Raw genomic sequence first — 14,489 nt, 5'->3', positions numbered from 1 at the left:
TTCCCTGTGCAAAAAAAATACATCCTTTGCAACCTCAAGGATTTCATGAAACCTCATAGATCTTGGTCTTTTCATTGCATTTTAATTTATTTATATGCCATTAATGTCACAGCACAGAATGCTATTAAACCAAATTAAATGACTTGTGAGTTTTAAAAGCATTATGTTGTTATCTAAAGATTTTAGATCAGCATACAATAAATAAATGTGGTTGAGATAAACACTCTCAACAGTTGAGGACATTAAATTAAAATTGAAAAAGAATGATGGAAGTGTTGTTGTTGTCTGTCTGCATGCATGAGCAAAACGGACAGGATAAGGAGGCTGTGATGAGTTTATGTATATTGTGTAGGTCTGTGTCACTGCATACTGTATATTGTTGAATGCTGAACTCGTTTATCAGTTTTGTTTTCCATGCATAACATGCAAGTCTCAGTACAGTGAGCTTTTACTGTTTGATCAGGCCTGAATTTAGTAAAAATGAAGTTTCATATTGATGCTGAATGCAGATTATGATGATTCACACCAGTGTGTGATATTTATAAGATAATGTGTTTGTAAGATATCTACAGCAGTGTGCAAACCTGCTGTCTAGTCAAGTCACCTTTATTTATATAGCACTTTTAACAATACAGATTGTGTCAAAGCACTTAACAGTATCAAATTGGAGGATAGAGTGTCAGTAATGTATAATGATAAGATTAAACACTCAGTTAAAGGCAACTGAAAAAAGTCTACACACGGCATACTAGCTGCTTGGCTAAAAATCTATTCATTATTACATTTTTAAAAGTGATGTATCCATTTTTATTGAGACTTTCAGTGTCAAATTGATTTTTTTTATAAATATCATCAAAATTGCATGCATTTGTTTTTAGTATGCATGTGTAGCTGACTAATATAAGGTGTCTTAGAAGGGAGCATATTGTTTCTACTTATCTTTTCAAACAGGCATCACAATGAAACATATATATGTTTTCTTATCGTTAAATAAAACCATTAAAACCATTTATATATTTTTTAAATAAATGAAAAATTAACTAAAATAATATATATGTATATATAAAAAGATAAACTTATTTTATTTCAGCTAGTTGCCAAGCCAATATTTTTTTATTTTTGTTTAGATTATTATTTTGTTATTTTGTTAAATAAATAAATAATAATAAAAACTCAAATGTAATAATAAACTAATAAAATAAAAATAAAAATATAATAAGAAAAATCTAAAAATGAAAACAAATTAAAATGAAAATCTAAAATTCTAAATATGAACAAGTAGTAATATTTGATTTGATTAGCATTTAACAATCCCTTATGAACCCAACTACAAAGCAGTAAAATTGTGAAATATTATTGCAATTTAAAATAACAGTTTTCTGTTGTAATACATGTTCAAATTGAATTTATTCCTGTGGTGCAAAGCTGAATTTTCAGCATCATTACTCCAGTCTTTAGTGTCAAATGATCCTTAAGAAGAATTAAAATGAAAACACAAAATATTAAAATAAAATGCAAAATATATTAACAGTAACTCAAACTAGGAGGTCAGCTTAGTAGACTTTGCAAAATAGCTGGAATGTCTTTTTCGATTTGATAGCAATTAATGATCCCTTATATGGATCCCTTATAAGATATGAACTTATGTGCTGTAAGACTCATAAAAACACGTCAGGTCTGTATTTCAGTGGCATTTGCTGTGAATATCTGGCTGATGTCACGCCACGCAGCAGCTTCGTCTCATGTCTGTCTCGGTGACCTGAGTGTTCATCGTTAGTTTGATTCCCCTCCGCTCTCGTTCTGTCTCTAACATTCACGTTGTGTTTCTCTTCCAGTCCAGTGTGCAGTAATAATGACCTCATATTTCCCAGAATTCTCATAATGCTCAAATGGAGTGCAATGACAGAGCGAGACTGTGTCATTCCCCTTTTCTTGTTGATTGAATCATCTTACTATTTATAGCTGTTTTATGAAAGACACAGAATGAACTTGTATGTATACATATATATGACTAAGTGTACCTGACGGCTTCTGTTTTCATTTATTGATCCTTCCAGTCGACTCATTATACGCTTCGCCTCACAAAACAGTCTTAGGTTTAATGAAAAATGACGCCACACCAAAGTTGAGCAAACACAAGCTGTCAATCAATAAGACTAGACCGCCGTCCCACCTGAGAGGAGCGTGATGGGAAAATGAGAACGGGTTTCCAGTGAAAGTGGGAAAATAGACATTTTAAATGAACAAATAGACAACATGTTGGGTTAACTATGTGATACTGGTAATGCTTAGCAACAGTTATATGTTTTCAAAAGAAGTCTCTTCTGTTCGCCATGGCTGCATTTATTTGTTCAAACATACATTAAAATTGTGAAATATTATTACAATTTAAAATAACTGTTTTCTATGTGAATATCTGTTAAAATGTAATTTATTTCTGTGATCAAAGCTGTATTTTCAGCATCATTACTCCAGTCTTCAGAGTCACATGATCTTCAGAAATCATTTTTAATATACTGATTTACTGCTCAAGAAACATTTCTGATTATTATCAATGTTGAAAACAGTTGTGCTGCACAATACTTTTGTGCAAACTGTGATACATTTTATTTTTCAGGATTCACAGATGAACAGAAAGTTTTATTTGTATTTTTGTAACATTATAAATGTCTTTATTCTCACTTTTGATCAATTTAATGCATCCTTACAGAATAAAAATATGAATTTCTTCCACATTTTTTAAGTGTATTTCCTTCTTATTAGTCTTAATGTGCACAATTCAAATGATTTTTTTTATATATTATAGTAAATTAAATAGTTGAAGTCACAACTTGCTTTCAATGATTTCAGCAGAACAATATTAACTATAAGAATAACAACGATCTGAAAATCTGAAATAAATTGTATATGCAAAAATGTCTGCATATGTCACACAAGGCATGCAAATTGCACATTTTCCACAGACTTTTATTGAAACCCTGAATCATGCACTCTGAAGACGTTGTTGATCCACATGCACATCTGAAAGAAAATAAGACATGCAAATCGTAAGATGTTACAGAACGTTTAAGAGAACCTATGCAGTATTTTTATTTTCCCCACTATAATTCCCAATTCTGACTGATATGATATTGTTGAGAACGGTGTGTGTGTTCATGCATATGCGTATGGAAGATGCTGACAGTGAGGTACAAAAGAAAAAGTTTTTTTTTTTTTTCTTTTCTTTACCAGACGTTTCCTTTAAGTGCTATTGAACTGTAGAAAATCGACTGGGTAGAACTGGGCTGCTGAGAATGTAAAGATTTCTGGATATTTCAGACTGTAAATTGGCGCTTGAGCATATGGTGTTTGAGTGAACACATTGAAGGTTAAATGTTTCGTCTCGTCCACATGCTCTCAGAATAATGTAGACTGGAGCAGATGGTATGTAGGCTGCACATTCACTTTATTTATGGGTGAATAAGACTGTGTGTGTGTGACTGTTGCAATTAGGTTTCATTTAGCCGGATATTTATTAATTATCTCTCGCTGCAGACGCCCATAATCCAATCCACTGTTGGAAAAGGTGCTGCTTTATACTTGCCTGTCTAAATGAACACATATATGCATATAAATAAAGCTCGTAATGACTGGATCTTTAAGTTTTCTGAAGGCAAACCATGCAAAACATGTTTTTCCTATTGCTGTTTGGTTGCTAGGGTGTGCTGGATGATTGACAGGATGTTGCTAGGGTACTAATTTTTTCCTGTCTTAACTGAAAATAATAGATTTTTTTGGGATACTTATTAAAGAAAATTTTGCATTTATAGAATTAGTAAAGCATGCATTTATATTACTTACTTCATTATTAATTCACTAGGGTGGTTTCTTTCTGTCTCAAGTGAAAAGACTTGGCAAACGCTGCTAACTATTACAAGCTTATTCTATTATTAAAATTAGAAATGCATGCATTTATATTTAGTAATTCATTAGGGTGCTTTCTTCCTGTCTCAAGTGAGATGTTTTTTGCAATACTTGACTTGGCAAACACTACTAATACAAGCTGAACTAAAACTAAACCCTTAACCACAAGTTAATCCCAAAACCCTTAAAGTACATTTTGCATTTTTAGAATTAAAATGCATGCATTTTTATTTATTAATTCATGAATAATTCATTATTTACTAGGGTGATTTATTCCTGTCTCTAGAGAAAAGAGTTTAGATAGATGATTGTTTGGGATACTGGACTAAACAAACGCTGCTAACTGTAACAAGCTTAAGCCTTAAAGAACATTTAGCATTTTTAGAATAAAAATTGCATGCATTTATATGTATTAATTCATTATTAATTCACTAGGACAGTTTCTTCCTGTTTCAAGCGAAAAATGTCTAGATAGAATTTATTTATTGATTTATTTACTTATTTTTTTTGCATACTTGACTTGGCAAACACTACAAACTATTGCAAGTTTTACCCTAAATCCTTAAAGATCATTTTGCATTTTTAGAATTGGTAATGCAAACATTTATATGTATTAACTCAATATTTGTTTCAGTTATGAATGGTTTTCACCTTTACCTACATCCCCAAAAGGAGATTTTGTCATTTTATCTCACTTCTGGGAACGATTGTGTCCACACACACACACACACACACACACACACACAGAGAGATACACACAGACACACACAAACACACACACACACACACAGACACACACACACACACACACTCTCTCTCTCTGTGTCTGGTCTTCTGGTAATTTATGATGGTGCTGCTGTCCGTCAGCCAAATAAAAACAGATGATGCTCCAAAAACATCGTCTTTGATAAACCCACCCATCCACACACACACACACACACACACACACACACACACACACACACACAGACAGAGTGAATGGGAATCAGATAAATGTCTTTCTTTGTCTGTCGTTCTGCGGGTTTGTGGGGGATGTGTTTTAGGTTAGATCGTTCAGGCATCCATCACCGCATGTCGCTGGAGGTCTATAGAAAAATGCTTATTAGAAAAATCTGTCATTATGCTTTTAAACACACGAGCACATTACATTTGCCTCGCCAAACAAGAAACTTTCAGAGTTTTATTATTTGCACTTGAGCAAGTATTCCTCCCAGACATTTTACTAATTCAGAAATATTATTTTACGTAACAGGTGAGGCTATGCAGCTTATTTTAGTTTTAATAAATGTGAAAATTAATATAACATTCAAAGCACTCCATCACTGTCATCAGGAGAGAAGTTGGCTTCTTTCGACTACGGTATACGCCGGTTTAAATGCATCACACTTTTATGCATGCATTTCAAGCCATCAGATGCATGATTTTCACCTGCTGGACAAGAAAACCAGTGAAAAAAAACCCCACAGGAGGAACTAGATAAACTATAGCATTGTGCCGTTGAGTTTTGCACATGCAGATATGCTTGAGAACATGTTAATCTGTAGTTGTGGAAATAATGGTCTTAATAAGCCAGATCGAAATAGATTTATGTCTGAATGGCATCTGTTGTGTTAAGACTGAAGCTTGCGCTCTCATATGGTTGGATTTCTAATCAGCCCAACAGCGTACAATGGCTTTAAATTGATGCCAGAGAGAGTTGGACGCCTTCCCAACAGGAGAAAAACTCTCTTCTCTTTTCATTATTCCATCATTTACACAAACTAGCCGTTCATCTGTTTATGAAAACAGAAGGCGTTGGGTTTGTGCACGTTTGCATACAATCACATGCACAAATGTGAGTCGACTTTCCAGCAGCCTCCTCGACTAACCACTACCAAATGTTTCGAGCGGCACGTCGTAAATATTCCCTGGAATTTGATAGCGTTCGTTTCGAAGTGGCGTCCCCTCTTCAGTTAATGAAAGCTACAAATTGAAACCCTCAAACTCAATGCAAACGCCATCTTGCATCCAAATTGAGTTCTAATATCCTTGAAAATTGGACGGAGAGATTGAGGAGGAGCAGCAAAATGGAAAAAGAGGCAAACAAAGAGGAGAAAAAAACATTTGTCTTATTACCAACTGCCTTGCGATGAAGCTTTGAAGAGCAGCTTCTAAATGTGTAATACATATAATCACGTCCTGAAGTGAGGCCGATGAATTATGTATTTTTCCAAACCATTCGACATGACACAACCTTGAGATTTACATTTTATCGTCAAGGACGTTCTGCTACTTTTGACAAACGTCCTGTCCCTTCCTGGTTTCCCCACAAAACACTCACTGAATCCATTGTTAGCATTTATCCTTAAAATCAGCATGACGTGGATGGATTTGATGAGCGTGGCCTTTCATGCGCAGGAGATGTGTGATGAGTCAGACGGCGGTGAATGGAGCTGCAGCTAATGGAGTTTCATTGGAGCTCAACTTCAGATCTCAACACATTACAGCAGATTCCACATTCACAATCCTGCATCTGCTCGCGCACAGAAATCTACCACGGTACCAAGTCTGAAGCACCATGGTAGTACCATGTGGTAGCCTAAGTGTATGAATGTGATTGACTTTCCAGAAAGTACAGTTCCAGAAAGTACAGTTGATCTATCGTGGTATTTTGGAAGTATGCCATGGTATTACTATGGTGTTTTTTGCAAGTACCATACTATAGTATTACTGTGGTATTTTGGAAATATACCATGTATAGCATGGTATTACCATGGTATTTTTGACCTGTACTGTGTTATTAATGTGAGATTTTGGACATGTACCATGGTATTATGGTGGTGTTTGGGGCATGTACCATGGTGCTACTATTTCAGACATGTACCATGGAGTTTTGAGCATGTTGGCATTACCATGGAATTTTCATGTGTACCACATATACATATACCATGTGTACTATGGTATTTTGGCCATATACCATGGTATTACTGGGGTATTTTGAAGGTATACCATGGTATAATGGTGGCATTTCGGATGTATACCATGTATAGCATGGTATTACCATGGTATTTTTGACATGTAACATGGTATTACGGTGGTCTTTTTAGCATTTACCAAGGTACTACTGTAGTATTTTGAACATGTATAATGGTATTACTGTGTTTTTGTTTGTTTGTTTTTTTTTTTTTTTGATGTGTACCATTGTATTATGTTTTTATTTTGGACATATTCCAAGTATAGCATGGTATTATCATGGTAGTTTGAGCATTTACCATAAAGGTATTAATATGGTATTTTTGTGTCCATGGTATTAGAGTGTTACTTTTGGCTTACACCATGGTAAGAAATACCATGGTAGTTTGGACATTTACCATGGTATTTTTCATGTGCACCATTGTATTACTATGATAGTTTGGACATTTACCATGGTATTTTAGATGTGTTACCTTTTGGACTATGCCTTGTTATTAGCATGGTATTTTAGATGTGTCCCATAGCATTACTGTGATATTTTGGACTTTGACAGTATATGTTACTACAGTGATATTCATGCAGTAAATATCACAGTATTACCATCGGGCGTGATGGGTTTTGTCATGAGGTGTTATTTCTTCCTCCAGCTTTGACTCTGAGTGTTTGTGTGATTTCTCCAGCGCTGTATCTGCTGACACTGGAGCGTATCTGCGGAGCTTCATCTCGTCTCACATTTAAAGAGGTGTATGTGTAATTCGTGCCGGAGGAGAATTCTCCTGAGGACCCGACGACAGTCTCTCTTCACACAATAGCCGCTCGCCCCACTGTTTACAACACACAATTTAGTTTCCTTCCAACAATTATGAGGGAAATTGAATCTCAGGAAATGTTCATTTTCACATCCATTAGAGCGGACAATAACAGGGGAGGCCCCGAAGCCTACAAAGACATCTGTCTTCAAAGGGCTGCAGAACTATATGGAAGATTAATATCCAGCCACCGCAGCGCGATCCGAGCATGTCTGAGCAAATCACATCGCAGGACGTTTACCGTGAGATCTGGACGCGAAAGACGAATATCTCAGCTGTGTCTTCAACCAAAAATGCACAGCAACTGTGCTAAAAACTGTACTTTTGGAGAACTCTGATGCTTAAAGTACATGAAACTTAAACTAAATTAACCCTGCACAGCCTGAAATCTGGAATAATAGTATTTTGGACATGTACCATGTATAGTGTGGTATTCCCATGGTATTTCTGACCGGTACCATGGTATTACTCTGGTATTTTTGGGCATTTACCATAGTACTACTACTTTGGATGTGTACATTATACTTTTTATTACCATGGAACTTTTGTGTGCACCATAGTATTAGGGGGTGATTTGGACATATACCATGTATACCGTGATATTTTGGACTTATACCATGGTATAAAGGTGGTATTTTGGCCTTATACATGCATTACATGTATTTGTGACCTGCACCCCATGGTATTACTGTCATATTTTGGGTATTTACCATGATACTACTATTTTGGACACATACAATGGTGTTACCATGGCGTTTTGAACATATGCAATGGTATTACCATGGATGTTTTAAGTGTACCATTGTTTTATTGGGGTATTGTGGATGTATACCATGTATGCCATGGTATTTTGGACATACAACATGGTATTACAGTGGTATTTTGGACATATAGGGGCAGTCGTGGCCTAATGGATAGAGAGTTGGACTTGTCCGGCAGGGATTGTAGGTGGGGGAGTGAATAACCAACACCCTCTCCACCCTCAATACCACGACTGAGGTGAGACCCTTGAGCAAGACACTGAACCCCCAACTGCTCCCCGGGTGCCGCAGCATTGGCTGCCCACTGCTCCGGGTGTATGTTACTGTGTGTACACTTGGATGGGTTAAATGCAGAGCACAAATTCAGAGTATGGGTCACCGTACTTGGCCACACACCACTTCCCTTTCCCCCTTTACCATGGTATAATGGTGGTATTTTGGACATATACCATGTATAGCATGGTATTCCCATAGTATTTCTGACCTGTACTGTGGTATTACTGTAGTATTTTGGGAATTTACCATGGCACTACTATTTTAAACATGTACCATAATGTCATCATGGTTGTTTGAGCATGTACAATGCTATTACTATGGAATTTATGTGTATACCATGGTATTATTGGGGGAATTGTGGATGTATACCATGTATTCCATGGTATTTTGGACATATACCATGGTATTACTGTTGTATTTTGGACATATACCATTAATGTTGCATTTTAGACAAATACCATGGTATAATGGTGGTATTTCCCTTATGAAAATCAACCATGGTTTTACTGTAGTAAAAGTATAGTTACCATGTTTTTTTGGCATATTGATTACCATTGGTATAACCACGGTTTTACTACAAATACCATGGTTAAACTATGGTTAGTGTAGCAAAACCGTGGTTAATTTGTGGTTACTATGGTTTAACTATAAAAACGTCCCATGGTAATACCATGCTATACATGTTATACATTCAAACCCTTACAAAATTAACCATGGTTTTACTACAAATAAAACCATGGTTAATTTCGTAAGGGTTTGATCGTATACCATGTATAGCATGGTATTACCATGGTATTTTTGACATGAGGTATTTTGGACATTTACCATGGTACTACCATAGGATTTTGGACATTGCCATGGTATGGTACTTATACCATGAATATCATTGTATTACCATGATAGTTTGGACATTTACCATGGTATTTTGATGTGTACCATTGCATTTCTGTAGTATTTTGTGGTATTTTATACAAGAAAAATTTTTTTAGACAAACTTTAAACAAAATATAAAAGAAAATATATTTAAAAATATTGTGTATGTGTTTTTGTTCAAAACCATATTTGATACGTCAGACTTTTATGGCTCATATAGTATAATATAGCGAGAATATCAAGGAAAATCAGCCATTTTAAATGTAAAAATCTGCAATTTGGTGCAGATGCTGATATTTATATGGACAAAAAGTATGAAATTCAGATAACTTGTAATGTAAATCAAACTTTATAAGAGTAAAAATGCATATAAATATCAGTCGTCACTCTATATCTCCAGAAATATGTCTTAGTAAGATGAGATGTAAATGATCCGAACATATAATGCAATGCTGATTGAGAGATGAAGAAATAAATGCTCCTCAGAAGATGTGAGATGTTTTGGAGGCTTGTGAAGATCATTCCTCCGCTGAGGAACAGTGAAAGTAAAGCTTCTGGAAACAAACGCTCCTCAAAAGATCCTGATGATCAGATTTGAGACGCACTGATTTTTCTAAAGAAAAGATTGATGGAGAATCAAGTAAAGCTGAGCTGCTTCAGTCCAGCAAGTGTTCATCTGGAAATATGACTGCAGTTATTCTGTCAAGATTTGAACCCTCTAAACTATCAGACAGAAGGCATGGAGGAATTTGAGTGCGACAGGTTCATCAGCATCATGTTGATCATTTAGAGCATCATGTAGTCTTGTTAATGTTCTTCTGAGCGAGTTCAGTCTCTTTCTTAAAACATCGTTTAGCGTTTTATCCTTGTGGAGACGCTTGGACGGGTGATATATTTGGGAGAACTTTGTGATTTGAGTAATGTACGCCGGCAAGGTGAAATCTGAGGTCCCACAATCCTTGTCTCTCTCTCCTTTTCCACGGCCGTGTATTTGCTAAAAGTATTTGTTTGCAAGATAAATGGCCATTCTCCAGGCGAAGATGACAGGCAACACAAAGATGATATTGAATTGATTTCTGAAATGTTGCAGAACTGACTGTTTGATGTATACGGGCAGACATGAATCATAAAAATTCTATTAAAAAAGCTCTTGAATGGTTGACAGCGGAATATTATTTCTGATGATTAATTTGACTCAGTCATTATGGACGGGGCTCCAGTCAGATCGCCTCCTACAAAATTGCTTTTCATTCCCTGTTGAATACCCCAGCAATCTCTCTCTCTCCCGCTCCCCCTCTCTCTCTCTTTCCTTTTTCCTGAATTTAACGTCGCACGCTTCCTCCGTTAGGTCCAAAGTTAGATCGACACGGCTGATGAGAGCCACAAGTGCCGAGAAAACACCAGAGCCAATCGCAAACTTTAGCGTTATGAAAACATGATCCGCGTTTCCAAAAGTTGATTGTGATAATGCTGTATTTCCAGCAACTTTCCGTGATTCCAGAGCCGGATCTGAAGCTGCCAGTTGACACACATCCAAAAAAGTGATTTTTATTTGTTTAACTGCATAATATTTATATAGTTGTGTTTATGCCTCTCTTCACAAAGTAATTAAGCAATCATCATATCTACTATTGCTCATACAGAAGGGTTTGGGATTGATCAGACTTACCGTTTTAAAATGTTTTTGATTATAAATGTTATTATTTTATTTAATATTTTATTTCATTTAAATTATTATAAATTATTTTATATTTTATTTATTGTATTTGAGCATGTGTTTTTTAATAAAATATTTTTTATTTATTTTACTTAAACATAAGTATTCTTTAAATTTATTTTTTTATTTGAACATAAATTGGATTTTAATTTAATTTATTGTATTTAAATATAGGTATTAATTTAATTATTTTTTTTATTTTAACATACATTTTATTTTAATTTGATTTATTGTATTGAACAAAATGTATTTAATTTTATTTGAACGAGCTTATATATTTTATTTATTGTATTTAAATATGATTATTATCTATTTATTTTCAACATACATTGTATTTTTATTTTTATTTATTTATTGTATTTAAATGTAACTATTTTTATTTTATTTTATTTTATTTTATTTTATTTAAAAACACCGCTCACTTTACTTTTTTCTAGACTGTAAAGACTAAGGGATTGTCTCTGTTCTCCGCAGCAGAATTACTCAGGACAGGGAGGGGGCAGTGGGAACGGCAGAGGAGGGGGAGACGAGGACTACGAGATCCCCCCTATAACCCCACCGAATCACCCCGAGCCGCAGCTGCTGCACCTGATGGACCCCGAGTCCAGCTACCTGTGTCACTCCATCCCTCACAATGGCCTGATCAACCCGTACTCGTACCCCGAGCTGCCCGCCCTCATGATGTCCAACATGCTCGCCCAGGATGGACACCTTCTGTCCAGCCAGATGCCCTCGGTGAGTCCCGCGCTTCTGCCCTACATAGACAGCACTGTCAGGCGCCATAGCTGCGCTCCCAACACCAAGACTGCTCAAAAATAATTACGTGGTCTTATAACACAGCAGCAGGTTGTGGATGAGCCAATCCCAGAATCCACTGCAATGAGCTCAAGATCTAAGATAGCAGATGAAGTTGAGGGGAGTGTCTAATTATTAATAAAAAATTGTAATAAAAATAGGCCAGTTCAACTGAAATCTTGCATACAATATGTGTTATATGCACAATGCATTTTTATAAAACAGTAGCATTTGTGTGTCTATTTTCTATTTTCTTATCCCTTCATGTGTAAAGTACTCTCTGTTAACTGGAATTGGGAAAAAGCTACATATCCAAAACAGTTTGTCAACCTCAAATTTAGCTTAAATTTATAATGTACATAGTTATTTATATTTTAAATAAATATGTATTTTTATTTCTTATTTCTTATTATTTATTTTTAGTAGAAATAAATATTATATTTTTCATTATATTACTAAAATATAAAATGTAAATAAAATATTATATATATATATATATATATATATATAATTTCCAATATTTCATCTAATTCTTAATACATATTGTTATATATTTGCAGTAAAAACTACTGATAATAATAATAGTTTTTAGTAATAGTAATAATTTTTTAGTCTATATTTTCTCGTAGTTTCCTGAACCAATAAATAAATAACCCGGCTATATGCATATGCAGCTGAAATGCAGATGAGGTTTTGCATGATTTAAATGGATTGCATGCTCCATATGTGTTATTTCAGGGAGGATGCTGGGTGCAAACATGAAGCATGTGCATCTTCAGTTTACTGTGATTTAAGTGATCTTTGGGTGTATGTACGGATGTCTCAAAGTGTTTGTGTGCATGTGATGACGTGATTGGTTGTTTTAGTTGATTGGCAGGACTGTATGGTGTGATTGCATGTGTTTCTATGAGTGGCACAGAATGAATAGATGAATGAAGCGATAGCTGCTCTCTGACCCACAGACGACTGATCATCTAAACATCATCACAACTAACTGACCACATCAGGCCTTCGTCTCTACTAACCATTCCCTAATTGAGAGATGTTGTCCATTTGTGTCAGCAGTGACGCTCAGGGTTTGTGGGTAAATTCATCAGCAGCGTTATTCTCTGTCAGTCCATTCCTCTCTGCTCCTCCTCCTCACATTCAGAGCTCATTACTTTGTGTTTTGTTGCTTAACAAAGACTGTAAAGAAATATCAGGAGAGTCGTCAAATCTGCCATCTGTGGAAACTCCCTCATAAAGTGCAGAAATGCTGGGAAAACACTGAGGAATTCATCTTTAGGGGTGGATCTCACTCTTTAAGCGTGCAAAATAGATCTTATTTCTTACCAGGGGTTTTGGATTGAAATGTTAATTGAAATCAAGAAGATTTAAAAAAAAAAAAAAAAAAAATTACACTATTTTTCAAAGTTGAGTAAAACAAAGATTGAACTGTACTGTAAAAAATGAAATAAAACAAGTTTTAGTTGAAATTCTACAAATACTAAAACTGAAATAAAAATAAATGAAAGCTAAACAAATATTTAAAAAATAATGAAAATGACAAAAGCATGTAATAAAATTACTAAAACTAGCTAAAATTAAAATTAAAATCTAATTAAAAATACTATAATACTACAAAAACATATAATACTACTCAAATAATTCTTCTTTAATGTGGATTTCACTCTTTAAAAGTGCAAAATAGAATTGTATTTAACTATTGTAAGTGCAAAAGTGCTAAAACTGAAATATAAAATAAAATTGAAGATAAATTCATGTAAAAACTGAAATAAAAATAAAAGAAATATGAATATATTATATTAGTTTAATTCTAAAATAACTTAGAGTAATTCTTATTTAATGGTGAATTGCACTTCTTAAGAATGCAAAATAGAATTATATTTAAGTATACTAAGTACTAAGATTGCTACAATTGAAAAATAAAGCTAAACAGAAATATTACAAAATAATAAATCTGAATGAAAAATAAATTAAAGCTAAATGAAAATATAAAAAATACAATTGACACATCTAACAAAAATATTAAAACTTTAATAAAAAATAATAATTCATGTTCATATTCAAATAACACGACAGATTTTGTGAGATTCACCTCTTTTAAACAAAACACAGTGTCTTCTATTATGTGTCTTTTGGTTGTAAAACTTTGATAGTGGAACTGGAATTCGATGCAATAGCAGGACAGAATTTCAATTCAACTCAACTCTGGTCACTCTTCTAATGGCTCTCTTCAAATGGACATCAGGCAGCAGCACAAAATGGATGACAGTGGTTCTGCAGCCGTATGAATCTATGCATGCAATTTCTTGAGCTACCAGAACGCATTAAATCAACCATTCTTTCATTTCGAGATCCCATTTCTATATTGACACCCATCGAGCGGGTGAATAGAGTGTG

At 34.6% G+C, this 14,489-nt stretch overlaps 1 protein-coding gene across 5 annotated transcripts in view; it reads left to right on the top strand.

Moving 5' to 3' along the window:
• LOC306844909 (TOX high mobility group box family member 2-like) overlaps positions 1-14,489 on the top strand; it is a 123,027-nt gene that overhangs the window by 64,889 nt on the left and 43,649 nt on the right. For 3 of the 5 annotated variants that reach the window (XM_079377345.1, XM_079377342.1, XM_079377344.1), the window contains one exon: positions 11,766-12,026. In XM_079377345.1, coding sequence (XP_079233471.1) covers positions 11,766-12,026 — 261 coding nt within the window. The remainder of the gene's footprint in view (positions 1-11,765; positions 12,027-14,489) is intronic. The other 2 variants (XM_079377346.1, XM_079377343.1) reach the window with 1 other exon arrangement.

This window comes from Barbus barbus, assembly GCF_936440315.1.
Source record: "Barbus barbus genome assembly, chromosome: 25".
NCBI lineage: Eukaryota > Metazoa > Chordata > Actinopteri > Cypriniformes > Cyprinidae > Barbus > Barbus barbus.
Note: the sequence above shows the minus strand (reverse complement) of the source record. Positions and strands in the feature narration are given on the sequence as shown.